General features: G+C 41.7%; 2 protein-coding genes across 2 annotated transcripts; both read right to left on the minus strand.

The window, feature by feature from the left end:
- Nucleotides 1–377: 377 nt before the first annotated feature.
- LLPH (LLP homolog, long-term synaptic facilitation factor) lies at nt 378–3,206 on the minus strand. The gene is made up of 3 exons (XM_056847114.1): nt 3,182–3,206; nt 1,948–2,149; nt 378–568 (listed from the first exon to the last, which is right to left on the minus strand). Exons 2-3 carry the CDS (start codon nt 2,135–2,137, stop codon nt 405–407), a joined length of 354 nt encoding a protein of 117 aa, XP_056703092.1. The 5' UTR covers nt 2,138–2,149; nt 3,182–3,206; the 3' UTR covers nt 378–404.
- Nucleotides 3,207–6,206: 3,000 nt separating this feature from the next.
- On the minus strand, nt 6,207–13,419 carry TMBIM4 (transmembrane BAX inhibitor motif containing 4). Its single transcript, XM_056846897.1, has 7 exons — nt 13,320–13,419; nt 12,606–12,714; nt 11,434–11,539; nt 10,219–10,252; nt 9,135–9,252; nt 8,723–8,768; nt 6,207–6,858 (listed from the first exon to the last, which is right to left on the minus strand). The coding sequence occupies exons 1-7, from the start codon at nt 13,417–13,419 to the stop codon at nt 6,652–6,654; spliced, it is 720 nt and encodes a 239-aa protein (XP_056702875.1). The 3' UTR covers nt 6,207–6,651.
- Nucleotides 13,420–24,126: the final 10,707 nt, after the last annotated feature.

Here is a 24,126-nt window from a genome sequence, read left to right on the forward strand (position 1 = left end):
ATGACTGGGGAAGGCACTGGCAAACCACCCCGCAAAGTCTGCCTAGAAAATGTCGGGATGTGACGTCACCCCATGGGTCAGGAATGACCCAGTGCTTGCACAGGGGACCTTTACCTTTACCTTATATGAGCTTTCTGAAGTATCTGAAGAAGTGAGCTATGGCTCACGAAAGCTCATACCCTGCCAGAAATTTTGTTAAGGTGCTAGTGGACTCTTGCTCTTTTCTATTAAAATATTCTAATTTGTTCAACAACAAAAAAGTATTTTAAAGACAAGGAGTCTTATTAAATAAGTAAAAAAGTAACCAACTCCCTGTGTGACTCTGCACAGGGCATGTGTCTTTATTTATGTTACTTCTCTATATACAAAGGTTTTTTTTCAGTTTCTTAAAACTCAACCAGTCTCTACCATGCTAATCCTTTTGGTACTTTGGGCTTATTTTTTCCTTTGGTACGCTTTGCCTTAAGCTTCTTCCTCTGCCTTGGATTCATCCATACTGGATACTGTCCATGTTGATCTAGAAGAGTCTTCTGATTTCTTTTGGTATCCATGTCCATCTTGCTTTCCTCTGAAACAGCATTACAAAATTTAAACAACAGAGCTCTTTACATACACAGGAGTTAAAAGCTCATAAAAATATAATGGAGGAGGCTGTATTGATATGTCCCAATTACAAGAATAAGACAGGAAATTTTCATGCTCGTATGTCTCCTTTTCTTTTCCATGCAGACACCACACTGAGATTGCAGGTAATTCTAAACCAAAAAAATTCAATCTTGGTGCAGAACACAGTAAGGGGAATGGAATATGTGAGCCCAAGGACTTCCTGGCTAATCATGAAAAATAATAGCACATTCATGATGGCTTAATGCATGCCAGTGATTCAGGCAATTTCTCTTACTGTAGTGCTGATAGGAGGGAACATGATTGGGCAGAGTTGGAGAGTACATGTATGTGTTGTACTAAAAGACAATGGCAGAGTCTTCAAAAAGAGGTAGAAAAAGAATTTCAAGATTGGAACAGAGAAGGAGAGGTAATAACAACTGGGGAATAAAGTCAGGAGATTGAGCAGTTTTGAGATTCTACTTCAATATGTTCTACACAAGTGTATTAAAATTGTGGCTCAATTTTACAAATCACAAATTACAACTGAAAACATACAAAATCAAACCACAAACAAATCCGCTCTGCCCAATATGTTACCTGTAGTCTATACACCACTAAAATTAAACTGACAAAATTAAACAGACTTCTTGTGCCAGTTGAAGATTTCCAGCGACAGAGAGCCAGAGTGATATAGTGGTCAGAGTACTGAACTAGGATCTGTGAGACCCAGGTTCAAATCTCCAATCAGCCATTAAGTTCACTGGGTGCCTACCTTACCTCACTGGGTTGTTGTGAGGATACAATGGAGGAAAAAATGATGTAAGCCACTTAGGGTCTCCATTGGACAGAAGGCAGGGTATAAATGAAGATAATAGATAGTGACAGCACCACCTTCACCTCCTCAGGCAGCCTGTACTACAGAGAAGAGCACTTGCCTTCCTGTATCTGATCGTCTGAGTACACAAGTATCAGTCCAACAGATGGCTCTATCCCATGGCCAGCCCCAAGGGACACTACAAATCAAAACAAATGAACAACAGCATATTGTCCTTTAATATAAATATTCTATCTGGTGAACCACAAGGCCATGCTCTACACTAACTAATACCAACGAGGTAAACAGCTGCTTGTACCTAACGGCTTTAATGGGAATGCTGAGAGACTCTGGCAAAGCAAAAAGAGTAATAAAATAACTAAAGAAAGTGGATGGGGAGGGGAGATGAGATCAGGTCAAGCACATAGAGCTACCCTCATATAGAACTAAAAATAACCAAGGGGTCTCGTTTCCAGAGTCCAACTGCTTTATTCCTTACAGCAAAATCTAAAAATAGGCCAACTTACCATTAAGATCCTTTTTTTCTTTGATTTTCTCAGCAGGAACAACAGTTGCTATCTCTTTCACTTCATCCATCACAACATCGCTGTTTGTTTTCAGGATGCTCTGCAATCTGGCAAGCTCCTTGGGGGCATTCTTCTTCCTTTTCTCTGCTCGCATCTTTCTTTTCCATTTGCTCCTTAGGCTTTTTGCCATTTTTGTTTGCTTCTATGAATGGAGAAATTAGGTTTAGTAGTACAGTACTTAACCCCAGCAAAGCTGGGTACATTATAGGAACTGTCTACATACAGAAATAGCATGAGGTTCACAGATGCATTGTAGTGTAATGCTATGTTTTGGTCCTCTTTCAGGCAGCAGAAGTACAGATATCTGTACAAGTTAGTCTAAATATAAACTAAACAATTACTTCTATGACAGGTAAGATCCACATCATACCCACGTTTATTGCAATTTTTTGTTTTCTTATTTTTTGTATATTCTATATGACTAGTGAGAATACAAGTTCTAAGAAAAATAAAAAATAAAGTACATAATGCTTAGTTCTAAGGTATGGCCTGAAGGTATTTGATCCACTGTGAAATTAAGTAGACATAGATATTAACATAGAGCCAGGGTTGTATAGTGGTTAGTTTCGGACTTGGATCTGGGAGACCCCGATTCGAATCCCAACTCTGCCATGAAAGCTTGCTTGGATGACCTTAGATCAGCCGTACACTCTCAGGAGTCGAAAAGAGCAAGAGTCCAGTAGCACCTTAAAGACTAACAACATTTCTGGCAGGGTGTGAGCTTTCGTGAGCCGCAGCTCACTTCTTCAGATACAGCTCACGAAAGCTCACACCCTGCCAGAAATGTTGTTAGTCTTTAAGGTGCTGCTGGGCTCTTGCTCTTTTCTACTGCTAGTGACAGCCTAACTCGGCTACCCATCGTGATCTACCTCACAGGGTTACTGTGAAGTTAAACCGGAGGAGAGGAGGGGGCAAGCTGCTTTGGCTCCCCACTGGGGAGAAAGGCGGCGTATAACTGAAGTAAACAGATAAATAATAAATCTTGGATGGGAAGAAAGAGGGTACAAATGAAGTAAACAAGAAATTGGAGGGGGGGACTAGGCACCCCCCCCCATAACACAGACTGGCTCTTTCATACTATTTTTTTCTACAAAAAGGGTTTCCCCCCCCCTCAGACAGAGAATGCAGGGAACCTCCTCGAAGCGGGGAATCAAAGTGCCCCCCAGCCCCTTACCTGCGCGTCCCTCGCGGCTCTCCAACCTCGCGCTCCCAAGGTTCCGGCTCACAAACGCACGAGACTCAGCACTTCCGAAGCTCCGCGCTTGCCGTCCGCAGGAAAGGCGGGGCCGCCGAGGCCGCCGCGCTCAGCACGAGCGTCACTCTCTCGGCCCCCCACAGAGCCCCCCAGCGAGCTCCTCCAGCACTGCAAGACCGTGCCGCGCGGAGGGAAGAGGGACGGGGGCGGCGTCGGTCCCGCTCGAGGGGCGCTGAAAGGAAAGGCCCGCAGGACTGTACAAACAAATAAATATCGCCGTGCTGACGAGAAAATCGCCCTCGATACGGCGGGCAAGTTACTGAAGACCTTCCTTCCGCCCTTGCCACATCAGTGCTTCCAATAGGGTTGCCAACCTCCAGGTCGTGGGGAGCAAAATAGACACCACTGTACCAGTATCTAAGGATTTGGAAATCAGTACAGGAGCGAAAACAATTTAAACAAAGTGCAAAATTCTTTATAAGCTACTACATGAAAATAAAGACAACACAAGACAAAATGTACACCAAAGACCTACAAAAGCCATATATACGTGTCCATATGTACAATAGGAATAGTTTTTCAAAGTTGTCTCAATTATGAGTACAAATTCTTGTTGAAGGCAAATATGTAGTAAGGTAGAAGCCAACAGTTTATGGAGGATACGGCCGTTTCAGATTCTTAGCTGCTAAACAATTCTTCAGTCCTTCATTGAATGTCCTTCATGTATTTCTACATATTTCATTTTCAAAATGTAGGTTACATCAGATGTCCCACAAAGGGTAAAGAGCTAGTGCACATCCCACGAAGGGTAAGGCTGCTTGGGCAATTGGGTTCTATGACATTGAAGTCCCGCCCCTCCTAAAACCCCGCCCTCCTCAGGCTCCACCCCAAAAACCTCCCGCCGGTGGCGAAGAGGGACCTGGCAACCCTAGCTTCCAAATTGCAGAGCTTTACTTATCGGCATGCTTGGCAATCGTGCATGCATGTGTGGGCATCCCTGCCCGTGGTGCCCCCATTGAGATTTAAGCCAGCTCCCAACTGCCTTATAGACCAGTGCTTTGGAGAAATTACGTTGCAGTGGGATGCGTTGTAGGAGGCGGTTAGGGACAGGGATTTAGATAAACTCCTAAACGGGACTCACAAGGGATTGGTACATGTGTGTGAGCAATAAGCCGCGGCGAGCACACAGAGTGGATGCGTTAACCCCCTTTCCCTACACTGTATAGGAGTTTAGTAGGAAATTCACACAGTGGATAGATGGGGTTGCTGCAGCTTGAGCAGTACTTAGGAAAGACAACTGAGAATGGAGGATGTAGTTTCACATCCAGTCCTAATTAGCAACCCTGAAGGTGCCAGATCCCAAGACCTTTGCACTGTTCACGTTTCATTGAAAGCACACACATGCATACATCTGTTTGTAAGAAAGAGCTAACATACATTCACTTTACAAAGGGAATGGGACCAAGACCTGGATAAATGCAGGGTTTTAGCCACACATTCAGCTGTACATGTGTTGAATATGACATGAGAATTACTTGATGCACATATATAGAAGAAACGAGTACACGATCAGAATTCTCAAAGAATTTAGCTCAAAGGAGCTTTAGGACAGGGGTGACTGAAGCTGGAAAAGTGTACAAGTATCTGCCAACCCCAAATTCCCTCCGGCAAAAGGCCCTGGGCTGGACAGAAGCAAGTGGTCATACAGCCACACAGAATGCAGCATACAAATACAGCCTGTTCTCCCCACACACACATACATGGTGGGGGGGAATGCCAGTATTTTTTCTTAACTTGTGACCTGTGCCAAAGTAACCTCTTTCCCTAAGGAACCACATTTTGGTATGGCACTGGTGTGCATGGAACTATCCAGTTTGCTACTGGAATGAGATTACAGAAGTCTGGCCACTATTACAGCAGGAACCTATCTGGTTTCCCATATCAATCAGAAAGAGGTCAGCCAAACCACTCACCCCAGTCCTGTGTTCAGAAAAGCACCTTCAAGTGGCAGTCACTATTTTGTCATTTTTGCTGTAAATAAAATTAAGTTGGGCCCTCCTTTATTAAATCTTCAAGCCTGTGGCTATAGTTTGAGTCAGGACTCAGTACCCAATTTTTAATACAAGGACTGAGGCTGTAAAAATTAAGCAGATGTAGAATGTCCTTTCCTTGCTGCTGAGTGACCTGACCTGGCTTTCCACTCCTGAGATTATATTGAACAGTTTCTAGTTTAGAGAGCATGGGGTGAAGGCAGCCTTCAACTCTGGCACATCTTATTTTATAACTTAAACATTGGGCAAGTCTAGGACAACATCAAAATGGGAAGCAGTTACCCTTGTGGAGCACAGCAGTAGGAATATGTTGATTATCAAATATTAGGATTCCTTTTCTGTTTAAATGATAAAGAAACTTCCTTTACAGTCTTATAGCACTAAACAATAAAAGACACCTGGCTTGCATAACAATCATTTCATATTATTTATTTTCATCCATTCTTAACATTCTAATGCAAGATCAGGTTCAATGGAATTGCCTCTCCTGTTCTGTCAACACTTCAAGTACAAAACCAATCAGAATACTATCCTATAAACACTCTACACATAAATATTTGTGTCTATTGACACAAATGTAATGTAAAACTGGAATGTAAAAACTTGAGATGAGGTTCAATTTTCTCCAACACCTCAAAAGGATTGGAAGAATTGTGAAGATATGGTATGTATTCCTTTCCCCATTTATTACAAATTTACCAACCTGCAGATCTTCACAACAAAAGAAACGGCTGGCAAATAAAATAAAATAAAAATTTCTGAGAGTTACCAACCTCCAGAACCAAGTCATCTAAAAATGCTATAACTTCACTGAGGTTATTCCTTTCAAAATATGGTAGTATTTGAGAATATGAATATTGATTTTATTTAAGTAAAATTATATTAAAACATTTTAACAGAAGTAGAACTATGTTTTGGAGTAACTCCTTCAATTAAAGTGTAAGCTTTCCAAATGACCAAAACCAGTACAATTTTGTCTTATTTAAATATTCAGTGTGCAACAGCAAAATTAAGGAGATTCAGTTTTATGTCATCCATCCAGTCACAATTGTGAATTTCAAAGGACACATCTGTGGCAATTACTGCAGAAATAAAATAGAATTTTAATACTGCTTGTTGACAATTGGTGGTTGATGAACAAGTCTTTCAATCAAGAATATGCAAACAGATGCAGTGAAGCCTTTGCAAAACAGCGAAGATGACTGCAATATGTAATTAACTGATCTCAGAATAGAATCATAACTATCAGTTCTAACACATCCTTTGTACTGAAAACACTCAATAGGCCTGGAATGTAAAAACAAGCTTCAGTCTCAAAGAACACCGTAGATTTTCTATGCCTTACGTTAACGCTTTAGACGCCATAGCCAAATCTCAGTTTTGAAGGACAACTTGCAATTACTTTTTATTAAATGCTTCTAGCAAACGCAGCAGGTGCAGAAACAGATTGATGATATCCAAATAGAGGTTGATTGCAGCCAGTATATATTCTTCTGGAGACAGTTTGTGCATTAGCAGATGAGTGTCATAGATAATAAATCCACAGAACAGAAGTGCTCCTGCAGCGGCAAATATCAGCTCTGCTACTTCACTGTAGAAGAAGAGCTACAGCCAAAGAGCACACATACAAACATATTTAGTTCAAAATGTCTAGTATAAAAACTTATCAGAATCTGAGTTAACCATAATATATCAATAATTAAAAATAGGAATATTTGGTTTGCTTACAGAGCTTACAAATCAGATATTAGAATCAAACCACTGCAACTAGTCAATCTCTCATTGATACTTGGCCTTGGAGCACAACTGAAATGAATGTAGGTTGTGCATCAGAAGTCCTTGGTGGTCTGAACAGATCGAATCGGCAAGAGCAGATACACCCTCTATCTTTATGGTGCCCATAGGAATGAATGGGGAGTAGTGAGCCTGGGAGCAAAACATTCCTACATGACACTTGTCAGCTCAGATGCAATAAGTAGGGCCATATGGGAGGAAAATGTATTTTTGACATCTGAAAGCAGCTTCAGGCTTGGGTGGAAGGAGCAAGTATTTAATCCTTCTCCCTAACAGTCTAGAAAATAGAAGGCAGGCCAAAAAGGTTGTGTAGGTCATGCTGTCTTCCTGGTGCATGCCTCTCTTCTAAGAGGTGGGCATACACCAAAAGTGGAGCACAATCAATGTACGGTGCAGGGAAGAGGTTGTCATGAACATGGGAAAAGGAATGACAACTGGAGTTGGGCGAGGGAGCAAGGACCTTCCTCCTGGATTTGTCTGATGGTGGAAACAACAGGAATCCTGATGGATTAGTTCCTCCTCCAGTGTTGCCAGCAACTTCTTCATATGCTTGCTGAACAGAACTCCTGAATTTGATTAGATATTTAAATCTGGAAACTGGAGCCATAAACAGATAAGAGATCTTTGTACAAACTTGAGAAAAGCTCCAGGTTTGCAGTAAAATCTGAAATCTTAAAAATAAAACCCAACCCACCAGGGGTTTAACCCGTCAGTAAAAGACTCTCCAGTAAGAGGGCCCTCTCCAGGACAGTTTTGGCCTGCCAGTCCACCCCTGCTCCTCTCCCTCCTGGCCTGCTTCTCTCCCTCATTAGGGGCCAGGCCCAGCAGTAACCACCAGGCAATTTCCTACCATGCAGTTTGTAGGACTCTCCCAGGAGCAGCAATGGCAACCAGATGACTTGATGCCACACAACATGCCTGGGACCAGTGGCAGGCAATGAACAACGTGTGTGACTTGGCTAGGCCTGGCAGTGACCACAACACAACTCACCTGAGCAACTTGCTACCTGTCCTGAGCCCAGCTTTGGCTGGGTATGGGGGGCAGCGGCTTGATATCCAAATAAATAAATAATAAATTTGAAGACTAGGGGAGGGGTAGATAAAAGAAAGGCTGGTTGGTGAGTAGGAAGGATTTCATGCATTTATGTTATATATATTTGTGTTTGAAATGTTTTTCCCCTTGGGGACCTTGGATCAGGTGAAAAGGCAACATATAAATGTTTCAATAAACAAATAAATAAAAGCATTATAAAGTTTCTTTCAATTTCATAATTATTAATACAGACAAATTCTCTAAATGGACTGTTTACTAGCACACTGACATAAAAGGTTTTGCCTTAAAGTTAATCAACAATACAAACTATAAGATAAACCTACATAATAATAATAAGAATGATTAAAATGATTTAGATCGCACCAAACCTTTCCACTGAAGGAAGGATGTCCATCAGCAAAGTACATCTTGCCTCCCTCTGAAGTCTAAAATGCTACTCCAAGGTGACTGCAAAGAACAGTCAGAAGTCTGCAGAGAGGGGAGGATTGATAAAAACTGCCCCACATGAAGAGTTTAACTGTGCATAGGATTGTTCTGACAAAATTGTCAGTACATAAATAGCTCTGAAATTGTAATTACCCATTACTGTTTTCAATATTAATCAAGAACATAATCTCTTACCCTTAGAAAGCCTGAGAGGAGAAGAATCCATAAGCAAGCAAACAGCCTGTGAACACAGAGAGGTATGTTAATCTCCTGAAAATTGTCAAAGCTCATTCTATCTTAGATTTAAAAGTATAGGACACCTAAATCCTCTGAATAAATATTATTATAAAATGTACACTCATACTCTGAACACAGATAATTACATAGCCCTAATGTAACCCCCTTGTTTTTTGTATGACGCTGGTCAGCTGCCTATCCTGTTTTGCAGCTCCGGAGGGCTCTTGATAGAAAGCCCTTCATAATATTGCAGCGTGAAAAAGGATTTATGACTTCCAACAATACCCTAAATTTACTGTTTATATATCAATTGTAGAAAGTTCAACAATGTAGTCCTATGGCTGTTTTGATATATTATTAGGCAACTTACCCAGCTCCAGCTTTGCTGAAATCCCTTTTGGACTGTAAGGTGTATACAGTGAGAGCCAGAAATACAGCAGTAGTAAGAATAAAGGCTTGCAGGACAACAGATACTTCATAGAAAGTCACTAAATTAAAATGGTAAAAAAGGGAACAATTAAATTTACTTACACCTCATGCATCATTCATTTGATATCATTGCTTGTTTAAACCAAAATCATAGGGACATTACACTGAAATGTCAGTCTGGCCTAAGGATGGTATCTGATATAAACCACTTATCCTATAAAGAACCCAAGATCTAAGCTCTAAATTCAAGATAAGAACATTTACCCATTTCTACAAACCACAATGGAACAGTAATGTGCACACGTCTGTGTTCTTGGGGCACAGACTACGTTCTGGTAAGTGCTGCACTTTTCTACTATTACTTGTTATATCATAGAAAAGTGATTTTGTTCACTTCAGTAGGAAGATGCTTAATAGGGAAGACATTAAGTCTGGCTCCTGTTGTTTACCCCTCTTGTTCTGCCAAAAATAATGAAGAAAATGATTCCCTTCAAAGGCTGAAACTCTTTTGTAATGGGAACAGAAGCAGCCGTTTGCAGCTGCTTCATTTACTAGCGCACCCGCAAACAATAGGGTGGCATGGGCATGGTTACTGAGTTTAGTCCCCCACAACTCAGGATTCAGAGGGCCATGAAGCTTCCAAACATACAGACTGCCACAGATGTCCCCAAATTTTGGTTATGATCACCACTGATCTTGTTCCTCCCTCTGGGTTCAAGTCTGTTTCTTTGTACTAGGCTTTGAGAGCACCTGAAAATGGAAGACTTTCAGGAAACAGGCAGGGGACTACCTTGGCAGTCACTCCAAAACAGTGAGAAGTATCACCCCTTCCAAAGCTTAACGTAAGGTTGATTCCCCAATTATCTCTGACTTAGCTCTTGACACGAAAGCATTGGCCACAGGAGTGTATTTATGGGCTCCTGTGTCACTGTACAGCTACCACTAAGCTGATAGTTACAAGAAGTAAAAATCTACATGTTTTTTTCTTACTGGGATGAAAAGACTACATAAGGGTGAATGTTTACCTGTGATAGCAACAGTCAGTGCTTCCAAAAGTGTCTGTAAGAAATAAAAATAAGGCACTATAATTTAGAGTCAACACTATAGCAGCGTCACAAACATTCCAATCCAAAGGGCTCTATGTGGGCAGAATTGTTTCTAACGCTGAAGAGATGGGAAAAGCCCAGCTCATGAGCTCAGTGCATACTGGAACCACTATGAGAAGTCCCTCATAAATCAGCCGATTAAAAAAAATTGTACACGTTAGATATATTAGGAGTGAGACACACTGAGATCCTTTCTCCTTCCTAGAACATACCAAACAGTACAAAGTGGACTTTTAGCAAGTGACCTGATATTAATGCGAGGTGAGGGCCTTTATGCTTGCACCAAAAGGTTCATCAGTATGACAAACTATTACTTGATTCTGAACCCTGAACATAATTTGTGTTTGGAGATATATTTAGGAAAATGCACACTGAAGTTTAAGAAGACAACACAGAATATGCAGTTATTTGTCTGGGACTTTTCAGTTAAGAAAAGAGTGGACTACAGGAGGACATGATACAAATTTATAAAATTATGCACAGGGTGGAGAGAGCTGACAAAGAACTCTTTCTCCCTTTTCCAAAATACTAGAACTCAAGGGCATCCAATGAAGCTGATGGGCAGTAGATTCAGACAGACAAAAAGAAATATTTCTTTACACAGAGTGATTAAAATGTGGAATTCATTGTCAGAGGATGTCATGATAGCCACAGGTACTGAAAGGGGATTAGATGGATGAATGGAGGATTAGGTCTATCGGTGGCTACTAGCCATGGTGACTAAAGGAAACCTCCACGTTCAGAGGCAGTCAATCTCTGAATCCCAATTCCAGGAAGCAACATCAGGGGAAGGCCTCAGCATCTATGCACTGTTGTTAGCCCTCCAGAGGAACTGGTTGGCCATTGTGTGATACACGATGGTGGACTAGATGAACCACTGGTCTGATCCAGCAGGGTTCTTATGTTCATATTTGACAGGCACATCATTTTACACAATATATCCTCCCCAAACATCTGTGAAATTTATTTTTAAAGGAAGTGACATTGGCAGAAATATAGAAAAAACAAAGAAATAATTAAAACAAAAGGTATTCTAAAAATATCAAGGGGTTGATAATAAAATATAAGTGGTCTACAACTATTTTTAAAACATTTGCAAAGATTTTGAGATTAAAAGGTAATGACAGTACTTACAAATCCAAAGAGAAGATATAAATTAACTGGATGCTGATGTCTGTATATAGTTAATGCCACAATCACAGCCAAAGAGCCAAGCAAGGACACCAGAAGTACAACAGGGCTGCAAAATTGAACCAAGAGCACAGGTGATATTAGAGAAAGAGTTACTCTTCCTACTGCTTTTGTCATATGTAAAAAAATTTAAATATTTTCATAAGAAATGTACATCTTGTTACTGCTGAGTTTTCCTTTAAGGCATAGTTCAAAAATCAAGTGGTAAGAAGAAACGTTGGGATAGGGAAGAAGGAGGGAAGAAGGAAAAAGACATCTGTATAGATCATACAGGCTTTTAAAAAAAAACATAAAATAGTTACAAGCAACAAATATTTCGTGCCTACCAAATTCTCAAGTCTTAAATGTATAAAATAAAAATACATCATGTATATTTGTTAAACAGCTTACTTCTGGATGAATGTTATGAAAGAAAGTAGATAGGGTGTATTAAAGGACACTATTGGAATGAATGCAAAGACTTTCCATGTCATGAGCCGGGTGGTAAGAACTCCAGGTTCACATCTTAGCTTTAAACTTAGGAGACTGCCATACATGAGCCATTATCTCGCAACCTCAACATCTCTCAACCATATGGGGATGATAATGCTGACCCATCTTTACAGGCTCACTGCAAGGGATACCAAGATCAAAAAACACTATTTGTGTATTATCATTTTAGAACATTAAATAACCACACCAGCAGCACCATTTCTATTTCCTTCTTTTGTAAGGTTCTCATCCTTTAATGCTGCTCTACTCCTATGCCATTAACAGAACACTAAAACACAAGCTGGCAAGGCTGTCCCATACTTTTATCTTCATCAGGAAAATTGTCAGGTGCTTGTTGTCTCTTAGATTGCTGTTATAGGAATAGATGCAGATAAAGTTTTTTCTTTTAAAAAAAGGTGGCAACCCCAATTCCTTGCTATACTAGTGATGACCAAACAAAAGTTCTTTATGGCTCTGAGCCCCTGATTATTCTCAAGGCAACTCTACTACAGAAGCAAAGATGCAATTCTTACAGATTTTCCTAAACAACCACAGTCTAACACTACATTAAAATATATGTCGTTCTTTACAGTAAAAGGTAGGAAGAAAGTGCTTATGCAACAGGATTCATTAGAGGACTCTACCTGTCATGTACAAATGTCCGAATTGTGGTGGAGTACAGAAAAACAGCAGCGGTCACTGTAGTCAAGAAAACTTGAGCTGAAAGGATGCTGTAGACTTTGCGCAAGAAAGCTAGGTAGGAAATAAAAACAACATATTAGCATGGATTAGTTACTGCTGAATTTCCTTCAAGATTTAATTCGAGAAGGAAATGATAAGAAAGAACTGAGAAGTGGATGATGCGCTGAAATGAGCAAGAATGCAACCATAAGACATGAAGAAATAAAGATGTAATAAGTGTCAACTGGATCCAAAATTGGTTCCTCCATAGACGGCAACAGGTCAACCTTATGTTTATTTAGCATTACAGCACTTGTAATATGGGGACAATGGTACTGGGCAGCCCCATTCCTTTAATATATATGAAAGATTTGCTGAGCAATGGTTAAGTTAAAAACAATCTACGCCTCCACCCACACAGCCCGTATGTAAAAGAAAATGAATTTGCTGGGGGGAGGAGAAGCGGGCGACCTGGAGGTTCTGGGTTTTTCCATCAGTCTTATGAGCAGTCGTTACTTTTATCTCCCCAACCGAGGTAGAGTGATGCCGTCAGACATAACCAGGAAGGCTGATCTGAAGACGAGCGCTTCCTTACGCCTGTGATAATTCCCTGGGTAGGTTTCAGCACAGGGGGGAAACGGGAGTGGGCAAAGGCGGGGACGAGCGGGATTCTTTACCCATGCGGATGTGCACACTGGCGGAGGCCACATTGCTGCCGTAGTTAAAATCGTCCTCAATGGACGTCCTTGGGTAGCCCTGAGTCTCCGCAGCCATCATGACCGCGGCCCTGGGTTCCGTAGCGAATATCGCGGCTCTACGGCGACGAGGCGCTTCTCTTCCGGATGAGCAATGCAAATCGATCGCAGAGAGCGCCGATCGCGCCGATCTCTCCTTTTCCCCCTCGACAAATGTTGTTTTCCTTTCGGTGGCAGAGCTTCCGCTTACAGAATCAGCCTAGCCCTTGGCAGAGGAAGGGGGCGGAGCCGGAGGGAGGTCAGGGGGTTACTAGAGGCTCATTTAAATTGAATTTCAAATTAAACGGCACCCCCGAACGGTGAGTTTACAGAGGCAGTCTTTGGAATGTGAGCGACGTCATAAAGGGTGAAAGGCCGAGAGGGTGGCGCGTTGAACAAGCACAGCTTGAAGACCAGAAGCGTTAAACATATATACAGCATTTCAGAACAGGTCTGCAGCGCTCGAGCGGAGAAAACCTTCCTTTCCCATTTTCACGAAGACTCTAGCCTCCAGTTGTAACTTGCCGTATGAGGGCAATATACAGTTATCTCTGTGTTTTCCTTAGATGCAGAAAATAAAAGCTTTGATACAGAGGGAAATAATCTATTGCACTTTCCTTTCCCATTCATAGCAAGGGAGGATGCGTGTAAAAGAGCCTGCATGGCGAAGTGGTTAAGAGCGTCGGACTCTAATCTGGGTTTGATTCCCCACTCCTCCACTTGAGCAGCGGACTCCAATCTGGTGAACAGGATTTGTTTTCTTAGTTCTCCACATGCAGCCTGCTGGGTGACCTTGGGTTAGTCACAGCTCTCTTAGAGCTCTCTCAGCCCCATCTACCTCCCAGGGTGTCTGTTGTGGGGAGGGGAAGGGAAGTTGATTGTAAACAGCTTTGAGACTCCTTTCAGTAAAGAAAAGCTAGGTATAAAAACCAACTCTTCTAAAAGAGAAAGGAGGCAGACGGGAAAGCTGGTACTATCATTTCCCCATCCACAGCCAAGGTGAATTCATGCATGTGTTGCCTTCTTCACACAAAAGAGAAAGAGGAGCGAAACTGCTGTGGTAGCTTTAACCAGTGGTAAATATTAACACACATAAGGTTTAAAAATGGTTGATGGAATGCTGGCTGCACAATTAGTATTACCAGCTTCGCAAGTGAAGATGTATTGTTTGTACTTTTCTTTTCAGCAAATAAGTAGATAGTCAATTAGATAACTTTTGACAGGCAGCTGCACCCCCAGCTTAGCACCCCAGGTGGTTGCTCGCCTCCAGAATCTAGGCCTCAGTCACTTTTTACTGGCCAAATCCCCATTCCAGCCTCAGCATGTCTTGAATTTTTTCTGGATAAATTCCTCCAAAGAAAATGTATTTATACCCAGTAACCTTGCAAGATGGATGTAAATGAGTGGATATAAATACCTGTGTTACACAACTCTTACAGTGCAATCCTGAAGGAGGGGTCAGTCGGTTTAGGAGCTGACGTGACCCCGCAGCGGCGTACCTGGTTACCTTGGGATAACAGGCACTTACACCACTACAGAGGGCATCCCTGCCGGCCTTGGGATGCCATGCCGCAGCACAGTGCTTGGGTGCTGGCGGGGCCTTCTGCTGGTGTTCTTCTGGCGCAAATCCCTGCACTGGCATCCCAGGAGGCGTTCCTGGGGTGTTGCAGGGGGTGGCACTGCCTTGAGGCAGCTTTCAAACCACTTTCACCCTGGGAATGTCTCCTGGGATGCTGGTGGTTCTGCACCACCTTTTTAGGTGGTGAAGGCCCGCTTTCCCCTATGGGGGAAAAAGTCTTTTCCCCTGTTTTTATTTTGAAGAAAAAAAAAAGGCTTTTCCCCCCTCCGTGGCAGCTGGGAAGCCTCTGAGGAGGCTTCTCAGCTGCTCTGTCCTGGCTGCCGTGTTTCAAACACCCCCCCCCCTCAGGAATGGGCTCTTAGAAAGATTTCAAAGTCACACTCAGTACAAGCATGAAAAATCTGAATAAAATAGGCTCTTGCCTTCTGAATATTCTTTGGCAGGTAAAAAAATTTGTTAGATCAGGTATCAACTGACTGGAAACATCTGCAATGTCTAGTGTGCAAGAGAAGTAGCTCTTACAGGGGGCAAGATATAGGAAAACAAGTCAGATAGGATGTGGCATACTCCCATTTTCTTTCTGCTAAACATATTTTCTTGTTTTTCCCCTAAATGCAATTCATAGGTTTTTTTCTCAATTTTTTTGTTCTCTCTTCCCTCCAGACACGTTGTTAGCATGCCTACTCATCTCTTGTCTTTTCTGTGCAACAATGTTACCTCCTAAAATAAACTACTTTGTTTTCTTTAATTGTCTCCACTTCTCTTTGCAATAAATAGTCACTCTGCTGACTCAATTACTATCAACTGCTTCTCAAGCCATAAGTAAAAAATAGGACATAAAATGCATTCCAGCCAAGGTGGATTTGTTTATGTAGGTTTATATGTAATAGACCAATCTAAGTCATACATTCAGTGAGACCCTTGTAGCTGACGGCTATCCGACAATTCTTAAATTGTGGGTTTGACTACTATCTGCAGTGGGCTGCTTTTTTAAGGATCTAAGGGAGAAATCTAGGATCTGGTATTTTACTCTCAAGATTGGGCAAGCAGTATGAAACAACTTCCCTCAGTTGGCTATCAGAAGCCATTGTAAATTGGGAGAAGGGACTGCTTCACAGAACATTAATCTTGAAAGATCTATGTTGCTTACTGTTTGTTTCTAATCCCAGTTCAAAGTGCCGCTTTGGACCTGAATAAAAGAGGAAATACCTCCTCCCATTTCTCCCCTCCCTTCAGCACTGGATTAACCCAGCTTTAATCCTGGGTTAGAACCCCAGTTTTTGAGGAAGATGCAAACTCTGATTTATCCAAGCAACCACACTTAGATGTCACGGTGAATTGGGGTTTGATCCTTGCTGGATCAGGGGAATTCTGTAGACATAGTTTATATTTCTGTAAGGCTTTTGATAAGGTTCCACATAGTATTCTAGTTGACAAATTGGGAAAATGTGGTTTAGATCCTAGTATTGTTAGGTGGATCTGCAACTGGTTGACAGATCGTACCCAAAGAGTGCTAGTTAATGGTTCCTCATCCACTTGGAGAGAAGTGACTAGTGGAGTTCCTCAAGGATCTGTGCTGGGCCCTGTGTTGTTCAACATCTTTATAAATGATTTGGATGAAGGAATAGAGGAGATGCTTATTAAATTTGCAGATACCAATTTGGGAGGGGTAGCAAATACGGTAGAAGACAGAGCCAAGATCCAGGATGATCTTGACAGGCTGGAGAAGTGGGCTAGAACTAATAAAATGCACTTCAACAAATGTAAAGTTCTGCATTTAGGTAGGAAAAATAAAATGCATAATTATAGGATGGGGGAGACTGGTCTGAGCAGTAGTGTGTGTGAAAAGAATCTTGGGGTCTTAGACCAAACACAACATGTGTCAGCAGTGTGATGCGGTAGCTAAAAAGGCAAATGCGGTCTTGGGCTGCATCAACAGAAGTATAGTGTCCAGATCACGCTACGTGATGGTATCGCTTTACTCTGCTCTGGTTAGACCTCACCTAGAGTACTGTGTTCAGTTTTGGGCACCACAATTCAAGAAAGATGTAGACAAGCTGGAACGTGTCCAGAGGAGGGCAACAAAGATGGTAAGGGGTCCGGAGACCAAGTCCTATGAGGAAAGGTTGAAGGAGCTGGGTATGTTTAGCCTGAAGAGGAGAAGACTGATAACCATGTTCAAATACTTGAGGGGCTGTCATATAGAGGATGGTGATGAGTTGTTTTCTATTGCCCAAGAAGGTCGGACCAGAACTAACGGGTTGAAATTCAATCAAGAGTTTCCGTCTAGACATTAGGAAGAATTTTCTAACAGTTAAAGCGGTTCCTCAGTGGAACAGGCTTCCTCGGAAGGTGGTAAGCTCTCCTATCTGGAGGTTTTTAAGAAGAGATTAGATGGCCATCTGTCAGCAATGCTGATTCTGTGACCTTAGGCAGATGATGAGAGGGAGGGCATCTTGGGCATCTTCTGGTCACTAGGGGTGTGTGTGTGGGGGTGGTAGTTGTGAATTTCCTGCATTGTGCAGGGGGTTGGACTTGATGACCCTGGTGGTCCCTTCCAACTCTATGATTCTAAAGGCCTCCAGAAGTCTTCAGCTGAGCTCTGCGTGCAAGGAGAAAGGGGATGGTAAGGACCTCACAAAAACAGCAACAGACTATGGTAGGTTCGGGCATGTTTTGAATGCAGTCACAAGTCTTCTGAGAAGCTTCATTTTGTCTTTTGACAGCATTGGCTTCTCTAGTAAAAATAACTTTCAAAATCTTTAAATAATTGCTGGTGACAGCCTTGAGATTTCAGCCTAAATTAGTGCTTCATTTTAGAGCAAACTCTCAGATGAAGACTGCCTCTTTCAAAGTGTAGAGTTCATTTTCCAAGTTGGAGTCATGGGCTGTGGTTCATGGATTTGCATACAACTGCATGATACAAGTTCAATATAAGAATCAACCACTGTCTAAAATTGTGTAGGATGGGGTCTGTGCATGAATCTATATTATATGTAGCAAAGCAAAATCTCTTGGACTAAGGTCAACACAGTGCTATATATCAAATTTATCAATCAAAAAATCAAGACTCTAGAAAGGTGACTTACTTATTGCTATAGGGACTTTTTAAATGATGATTTGAATTTGAGTGGTTAGGACTCCATATAGATCAAAGCGTGATAGATGAGTTTTTTTTACAAAGATAAAGCACCCGCACAGATCATGGTACATTTTTAATCATATGCCGATCAAATTTAAAAGATAAATAGTAGTAGCCATTTGCTTTATTTGGATGTTCCAGGGCCTGTACAAAGTGTGTCCCAAACCATCAATGTTTTAAAAGCCTGTCTTCCTGGTTTTATTATGAATTCCTACAGAATCATGGTATTGAATGTTTTCTTTTAACAGCCAGAACCACTCGACATTGCTTTATGGGACCTTTTATGTTAAAGGACATTGAAACAATCAATCTAATCAAAAGGTGGAATCAATTTACTTTGCTTTCAGTATCATGCATGAGTAGCTTTCAGTATGCTGCTTTTAATCCTCCTGACCTCTGAAAATAGCAATTAATAACCAACCTAGTGAACTTGAAATCAGTAGATAAGCGCAAATAGCTGGATTTCTGTATATGAAGAATCTTGGACCTGGGCTCTTAAGAGCCACTCACTGAAATGTACTACGACTTTTCTTTTATCACTTTGGGATGATTCATGGCTCTTTACGGCTACCAGTAATCTGTTGGAATGATGATGTATGTTAAGTGCTGTCAAATCAGTCGACTTATAGCGACCCCAGGTGGGGTTTTCAAGGCAAGTGCAGAGGTGATTTGCCATTGCCTTCCTCTGCAGTCTTTCTTGGAGGTCTCCCTACCAAGTACTGACCCAGCTTATCTTCTGTAAGCAAACGGGTCGCCTATCTCCCGGACTGGTCATGGCACCCGTAAACATTCTACGTGTGCGCCCTGTTCCAGCCGTGCGCCTGCCCTAAAAGCTACAGGGAAGGCTTGTGCGCGCCCCAGCGAAACTGACACGACTGCTCCAGTGTGTTCCGAGCAGCAGGCAGCTGAGCAACCGAGGCCAGAGCAAACCTCCAGCGAACCTGAGAGACGCCATGTTCCTGGTCACCTCTGTTCCAGCAGAAGCCATGCCAGAGAAAGCACACAAGCACGTAGCCTGCATCTGCATCCCCCCTTGCATCATCGAACTGCTTAAGCTAAGCCGTTCAGAGACATTAAGATAACGATGACTCGTTCTTCCAGCTATGCGAGATCACGATCTCTGACGATCTCTGGACGTTAGCAAGATCGCGCCTTGTGTTTAGGATCGTTAAGCCCATCAGTGAGAGTCTCCCAGTTCCTCCCAGGTTGCACAAGCCACTGGAATTGAATAATTTCCAAATTCCAATCTCCACACCCCAGTAGCCAAACATTAAAACTTTTGTCACCTGGGAACCTCGAAGGGGTAATCCAATCACCCCGCCCCCAGAAAAACAGTATAACTGGGGTCGCCCACACCCATAACGTTACCTTAGGTCTTTCCCTGGCATCTTTGCCGTTACTCTGTTGGTTCAGGTTTTTGCGCAGCCTGCCCACGCTCCCTCCCGCCTCGCTGGTCGAGCCGACGGGAAGCCCTTGCCCTCGCCCTCTCTATATTTTCTTCTGTCTACTGGAACTTGGGACAACTCCTCTACAGGAAAGGTGAAGTATTGCCCCACCAACGATCTCCTGCCACATTGGCATCCATCTCTAATCTACTCTTTTGAATTTTTAGATTTTCTGTATGCTTGTGTTGCACCATTGAATGAATGAAAACATAAACTCTCTTAATTCGGAATCCATTGTCTCTGTCGTTATTCTAAAGGTCACAGAATACTGGAACTGGTATACATAGGTTGCATTCCACTTTATAAATATTGTAGTTTCCGATTGCTCAGCTAATTTCCCCATTTAAAGAGCAATTTGGCTAACACTTCCGAGATCTGATGAGAACGGGCTATACTAAACCATTCCACATCCCTTGGAATGATGGGAGCAACATCTTTATTAGTTTTAGCATTTGGGGGCACCATATTTGGTCTTTGATTGCCATGGGGTCAGACTCAGCAGTCCTATCACTAGTAAGATTTTAAATTACATTCCTAAAGTAAGCCAGATTGCTAAAGAAAACTCAACAACATATTTTTATTGATATTCAGCAGGTACCATATCTGTTCTGGTTTGTTATTGGGTGAGGTCAAGAGCGTTTAGATTATGCCACCATACTGAATTGGTGACATCAGCACACCTAAAGGCTGGCACTTTCTGATGGGAAACAAGAAATCTATCCAGATACTTTTTATATGATGTCTATAAAATAAAACAAGCATTCCAGAATGCTTGTCTGCTCTTTCAGCCTCTAACATAAATTCACTGACCTCTAACTTTAAAGCTACCAGATTTGTCTTTTGAGTCAGTTCAAAAGCTATCATTCTGGGAAGTTATTCTGAGAAGTCTCTACTATGATGATAAGCTAATATAAGTGTCAAAGGGATGAGGCATGTACATGTCTTACCAGCACACTGGTGGTAAAGTGATTCTCCTGAATTTATGAAGTGTGAGTCTTTATTTCCCATAAATTAAATAATGATTAAATTTATATGTCATTATCTCAAGTTTATTAATTGTCATCTTGTAAACTAATGAATTGCTATTTTCTCATTTGTTCCACTGCCCAGCACTGAATTTGATGTTCAGATGAAGTAAAAAGCTAATGTTGAGGTTGTGGGAGATGGCTGCTGGGTTAAATTCCATGTTATTTCTGAAATACACTCCAATTTTTCAAAATGTCTTATAATGTAAAAAATTAAATATATATAGAGTTAGGCTATTTTCACACATATATTTCATAACTTGATGAACATAAGAAGAGCTTGCTGGATCAGACCAGTAGTTAATCTAGTTGACCACACTATGGTCAACCCGTTGCCTTGGAGGGTCAAACAGACAGGGTACCTCACCCCGGCTGCTGCCTCCCTGCGCTGCTATGCAGAGGTTTGCTGCCTCTGTAGACGGAAGATCCCTTCAGATAACTGCAGCATCACATGATTTCTTGGATAGAGACACAAGCTGATACAAATGCTGAGACTGAATTTTCTCATCATTCCAATGCATCCAATGAAGTCAGATCACAAATTCAGCTGCAAATGATCAAGTAATGTTTAAATTAGGTGAGGCATATGTATGTATAAAATGAAACTTCAATGTTATTCCCCATTACAAAGTCTCAGTCATTTGGCATGTGGTTTAGGGTACTTCCAACCCATTCGTAAAGGGGGGGGGGTAGTTGCAGCGAGCTCAGGAATGGCGCAGGCACCCTGCCCCCCTGATCAGTTTGCTGCCGGGCACAGCAAGCCGAAAATGGTATTTTAACTATGCCGGTCTTTTAGGAGGCGTAACTCGGCAAAAAGGGACGTTCCCAGACCGAAAGGGCTTTGGAGACTGCCTAAAGGCAGCTCCACCTTTGGGAATGCCCTCTTCGGTGCCCGCACAAGTCCTTGCGTCGGAAATATGCTGGCGGCGAGGCTGCGCCAGTGCCCATGGCACACGCTGCTGCATGGCTCCCCTGCAGCGGTATAAGTGTCCCTGCACTGGTGTTCATGCCAGTTTGGATGGTGTAAGTGGTACTTACGCCACCATACAGGGCATGCCTCCTCCTCACATATCAGCTAGGTTTGCCAAACTTCAGGTGGGGCCTGGAGATCTCCTGCTTTTAGTGTTGGGTCACCAAATGACAGTGTGGCATTGTATCCTGCTAAGCTCCTTTCCCTTCCCTCCCTAAATCCTAGCCTCCCCAGGCTTCACCCCCAAAATCTCCAGGTATTTCCCAATCCAGAGTTGGCAATTCTAACATCAGCCCATATGACAGATCCAAATGCTGGATTCAGAAATAACTTCCCCTTAGCAGTTTTTTATGTGCTTATTACAACAGATCAACTCATGTATTGCTATCACTGGATTGAGAAAAAATAAAAGTATAATTGCAACTAATTAGGAATAATTCAAGCAGATAATCAAGAACATCGAAGAACATTTTTAATACCACTTTGCAATCTTTTTTCACGACAAATAGTGCATTAAAAATTCAAAGCACTTGTCCTAACTGCGTGAAATAGGTTTAATAATACCACTTCTAGTTATTATACACTTCTACTTACAGCTTGCTTTTTAATTAAATTTCCCAGTATCCATATGTTCCCTAATTTTTCATTTTTAGTAATCCTTTGGTTTATGACTTTTTAAATTGTTGATTACCTTATTTTCATCTGTGCAAAAACAGGCCAACAAAACATTTTGCATTTGAAAGGAAATACTGAATTGAAAAATCAGTTATAAATTGCAGGTGTGTGCTTGGAAGTAAAAATTCTTTCAGAATATGTTTTTGTTTAGGTTCTCTGCAGTTTATTGACTTCAGTTTCTGTTATGGTTATAATTTCCCCCCTAAAATTATAAAAATGTACTTTAAGTTTAGAATTGAGAAAGACTGCATTTAAAAAAATAGGATTTACTGTAGCAGAATTAGATTTATAGCCCCATGCTTCTAAGATGGACTAGTGTTTACCAATATGGCAAAATACTGAAGTGTTGCCCTGCAGCTTGCACCAAAACATAAAATTTTTAGGCCCAGGTGTGTATCCTGAACCTGAGGTTTATAAAACTCCAGTTAAGCATGGTGTAGTTGTTAAGAGCGGTGGTTTGGAGCAGCGGAGTCTGATCTGGAGAACCGGGTTTGATTCCCCTCCACATGAGCGGTGGAGGCTAATCTGGTGAATTGGATTTGTCCATTCCTACACACGAAGCCAGCTGGGTGACCTTGAGCAAGACACATTCTCTCAGCCCCACCCACCTCACAGGGTGTCTGTTGTGGTGAGGGGAAAGGAAGGTGATTGTAAGCCGGTTTGAGTCTCCCTTAAGTGGTAGAGAAAGCCGGCATATAAAAACCAACTCTTCTTCTACTCTTCTAATCAGTTTAAAACAGGCAAAAATCCAGGTGGGAATTCACCACCACCACCCGCAACAATTCACACAAACTGTATTTCTGCCCTATTATCACTTAATAATGTGTAATATAAAGAAAGAAACCAGTGGTACCTTAAAGATGAACAAAATTTTATTCCAACATGAATTTTTCTGGCGTAGAACCCATTTTGTCAGATACATCCTGTTTATGCTGGAACTTGGTTAGTCTTTAATGTGCCATAGACTTGAACATACACTAAGCTGTCTTAAAATGAATCGGACCATTGGTCTGTTATAGTATTGTCTACTCAGACTGGCAGGAGCTTTTCAGGGTCTCAAGAAAAAATCTTTCACATCACCTACCACCTAATCTTTTTAGCTGGAGATCCTGGAGATTTAACCTGGGACTTTCTGCATACCAACTTTTAAGAAATATTGGTTAAAATAAAGCTGACACTAGATTGTTGGTGTATTATTCTCCTTCCCAGAAATAAGAGCTGTTTTGTTTGTTGCCTGATAAGTTTTTTTTAAGAAGAGGGTTGGTTTTTATATGCCAACTTTCTCCACCATTTAAGGAAGAATCACTGGCTTACAATCACCTTCTCTTCCCCTCCCCACAACAGACACCCTGTGAAGTAGGTGGGGCTGAGAGAGTGTGACTAGCCCAATGTCACCCAGCTGGCTTCATGTGTAGACGTGAGGAAACAAATCCAGTTCACCAGATTAGCCTCCGCCGCTCATGTGGAGGAGTGGGGAATCAAACCCAGTTCTCCAGATCAGACCCCACCGCTCCAAATCACCACTCTTAACACCACCACCATGCTGGCTCTATTTTTTTCCATCCCAGACTCTGGATAGTTGTTTTTAAACAACTCAACTGCAAGCATGGCTACTTCACTGTAAACCCCATTTAGTACAATTGGATTTTAAAGTATACTTTGACAGGTTTTAAGAATAAGGATATAGCCTCTAACCCGAACATGATTTCTATTGCATACTTGAACATTTATTATTATTCCCACCATACATATACCAAGGGTATTGAATGTTAATATGATCACAAAAAATATTTACTGCTTAATGAGTTTAAAATAAACAGGAGTCCTGTGACGTTTTAAAGGCTAACACCACTTTATCCAGCATAAGCTTTTGTGGATTAGAAACCACGTCTTAAAAAATAATGAGCAGATCTT

The sequence above is a fragment of the Euleptes europaea genome, chromosome 3 (assembly GCF_029931775.1).
Source record: "Euleptes europaea isolate rEulEur1 chromosome 3, rEulEur1.hap1, whole genome shotgun sequence".
Taxonomy (NCBI): Eukaryota; Metazoa; Chordata; class Lepidosauria; order Squamata; family Sphaerodactylidae; genus Euleptes; species Euleptes europaea.

Excerpts from the sequence above, each read along its gene's own strand:
- LLPH (XM_056847114.1), bottom strand. The coding sequence starts at position 2,137 with ATGGCAAAAAGCCTAAGGAGCAAATGGAAAAGAAAGATGCGAGCAGAG. Across the intron at positions 569-1,947 it reads AGAAAAAAAGGATCTTAATG|AGGAAAGCAAGATGGACATG; the intron begins GTAAGTTGGCCT and ends ATGCTGTTTCAG.
- TMBIM4 (XM_056846897.1), bottom strand. The coding sequence starts at position 13,419 with ATGATGGCTGCGGAGACTCAGGGCTACCCAAGGACGTCCATTGAGGAC. Across the intron at positions 12,715-13,319 it reads CAGTGTGCACATCCGCATGG|CTTTCTTGCGCAAAGTCTAC; the intron begins GTAAAGAATCCC and ends TTTCCTACCTAG. Across the intron at positions 6,859-8,722 it reads TCCTCTCAGGCTTTCTAAGG|CTCTTCTTCTACAGTGAAGT; the intron begins GTAAGAGATTAT and ends CTTTGGCTGTAG.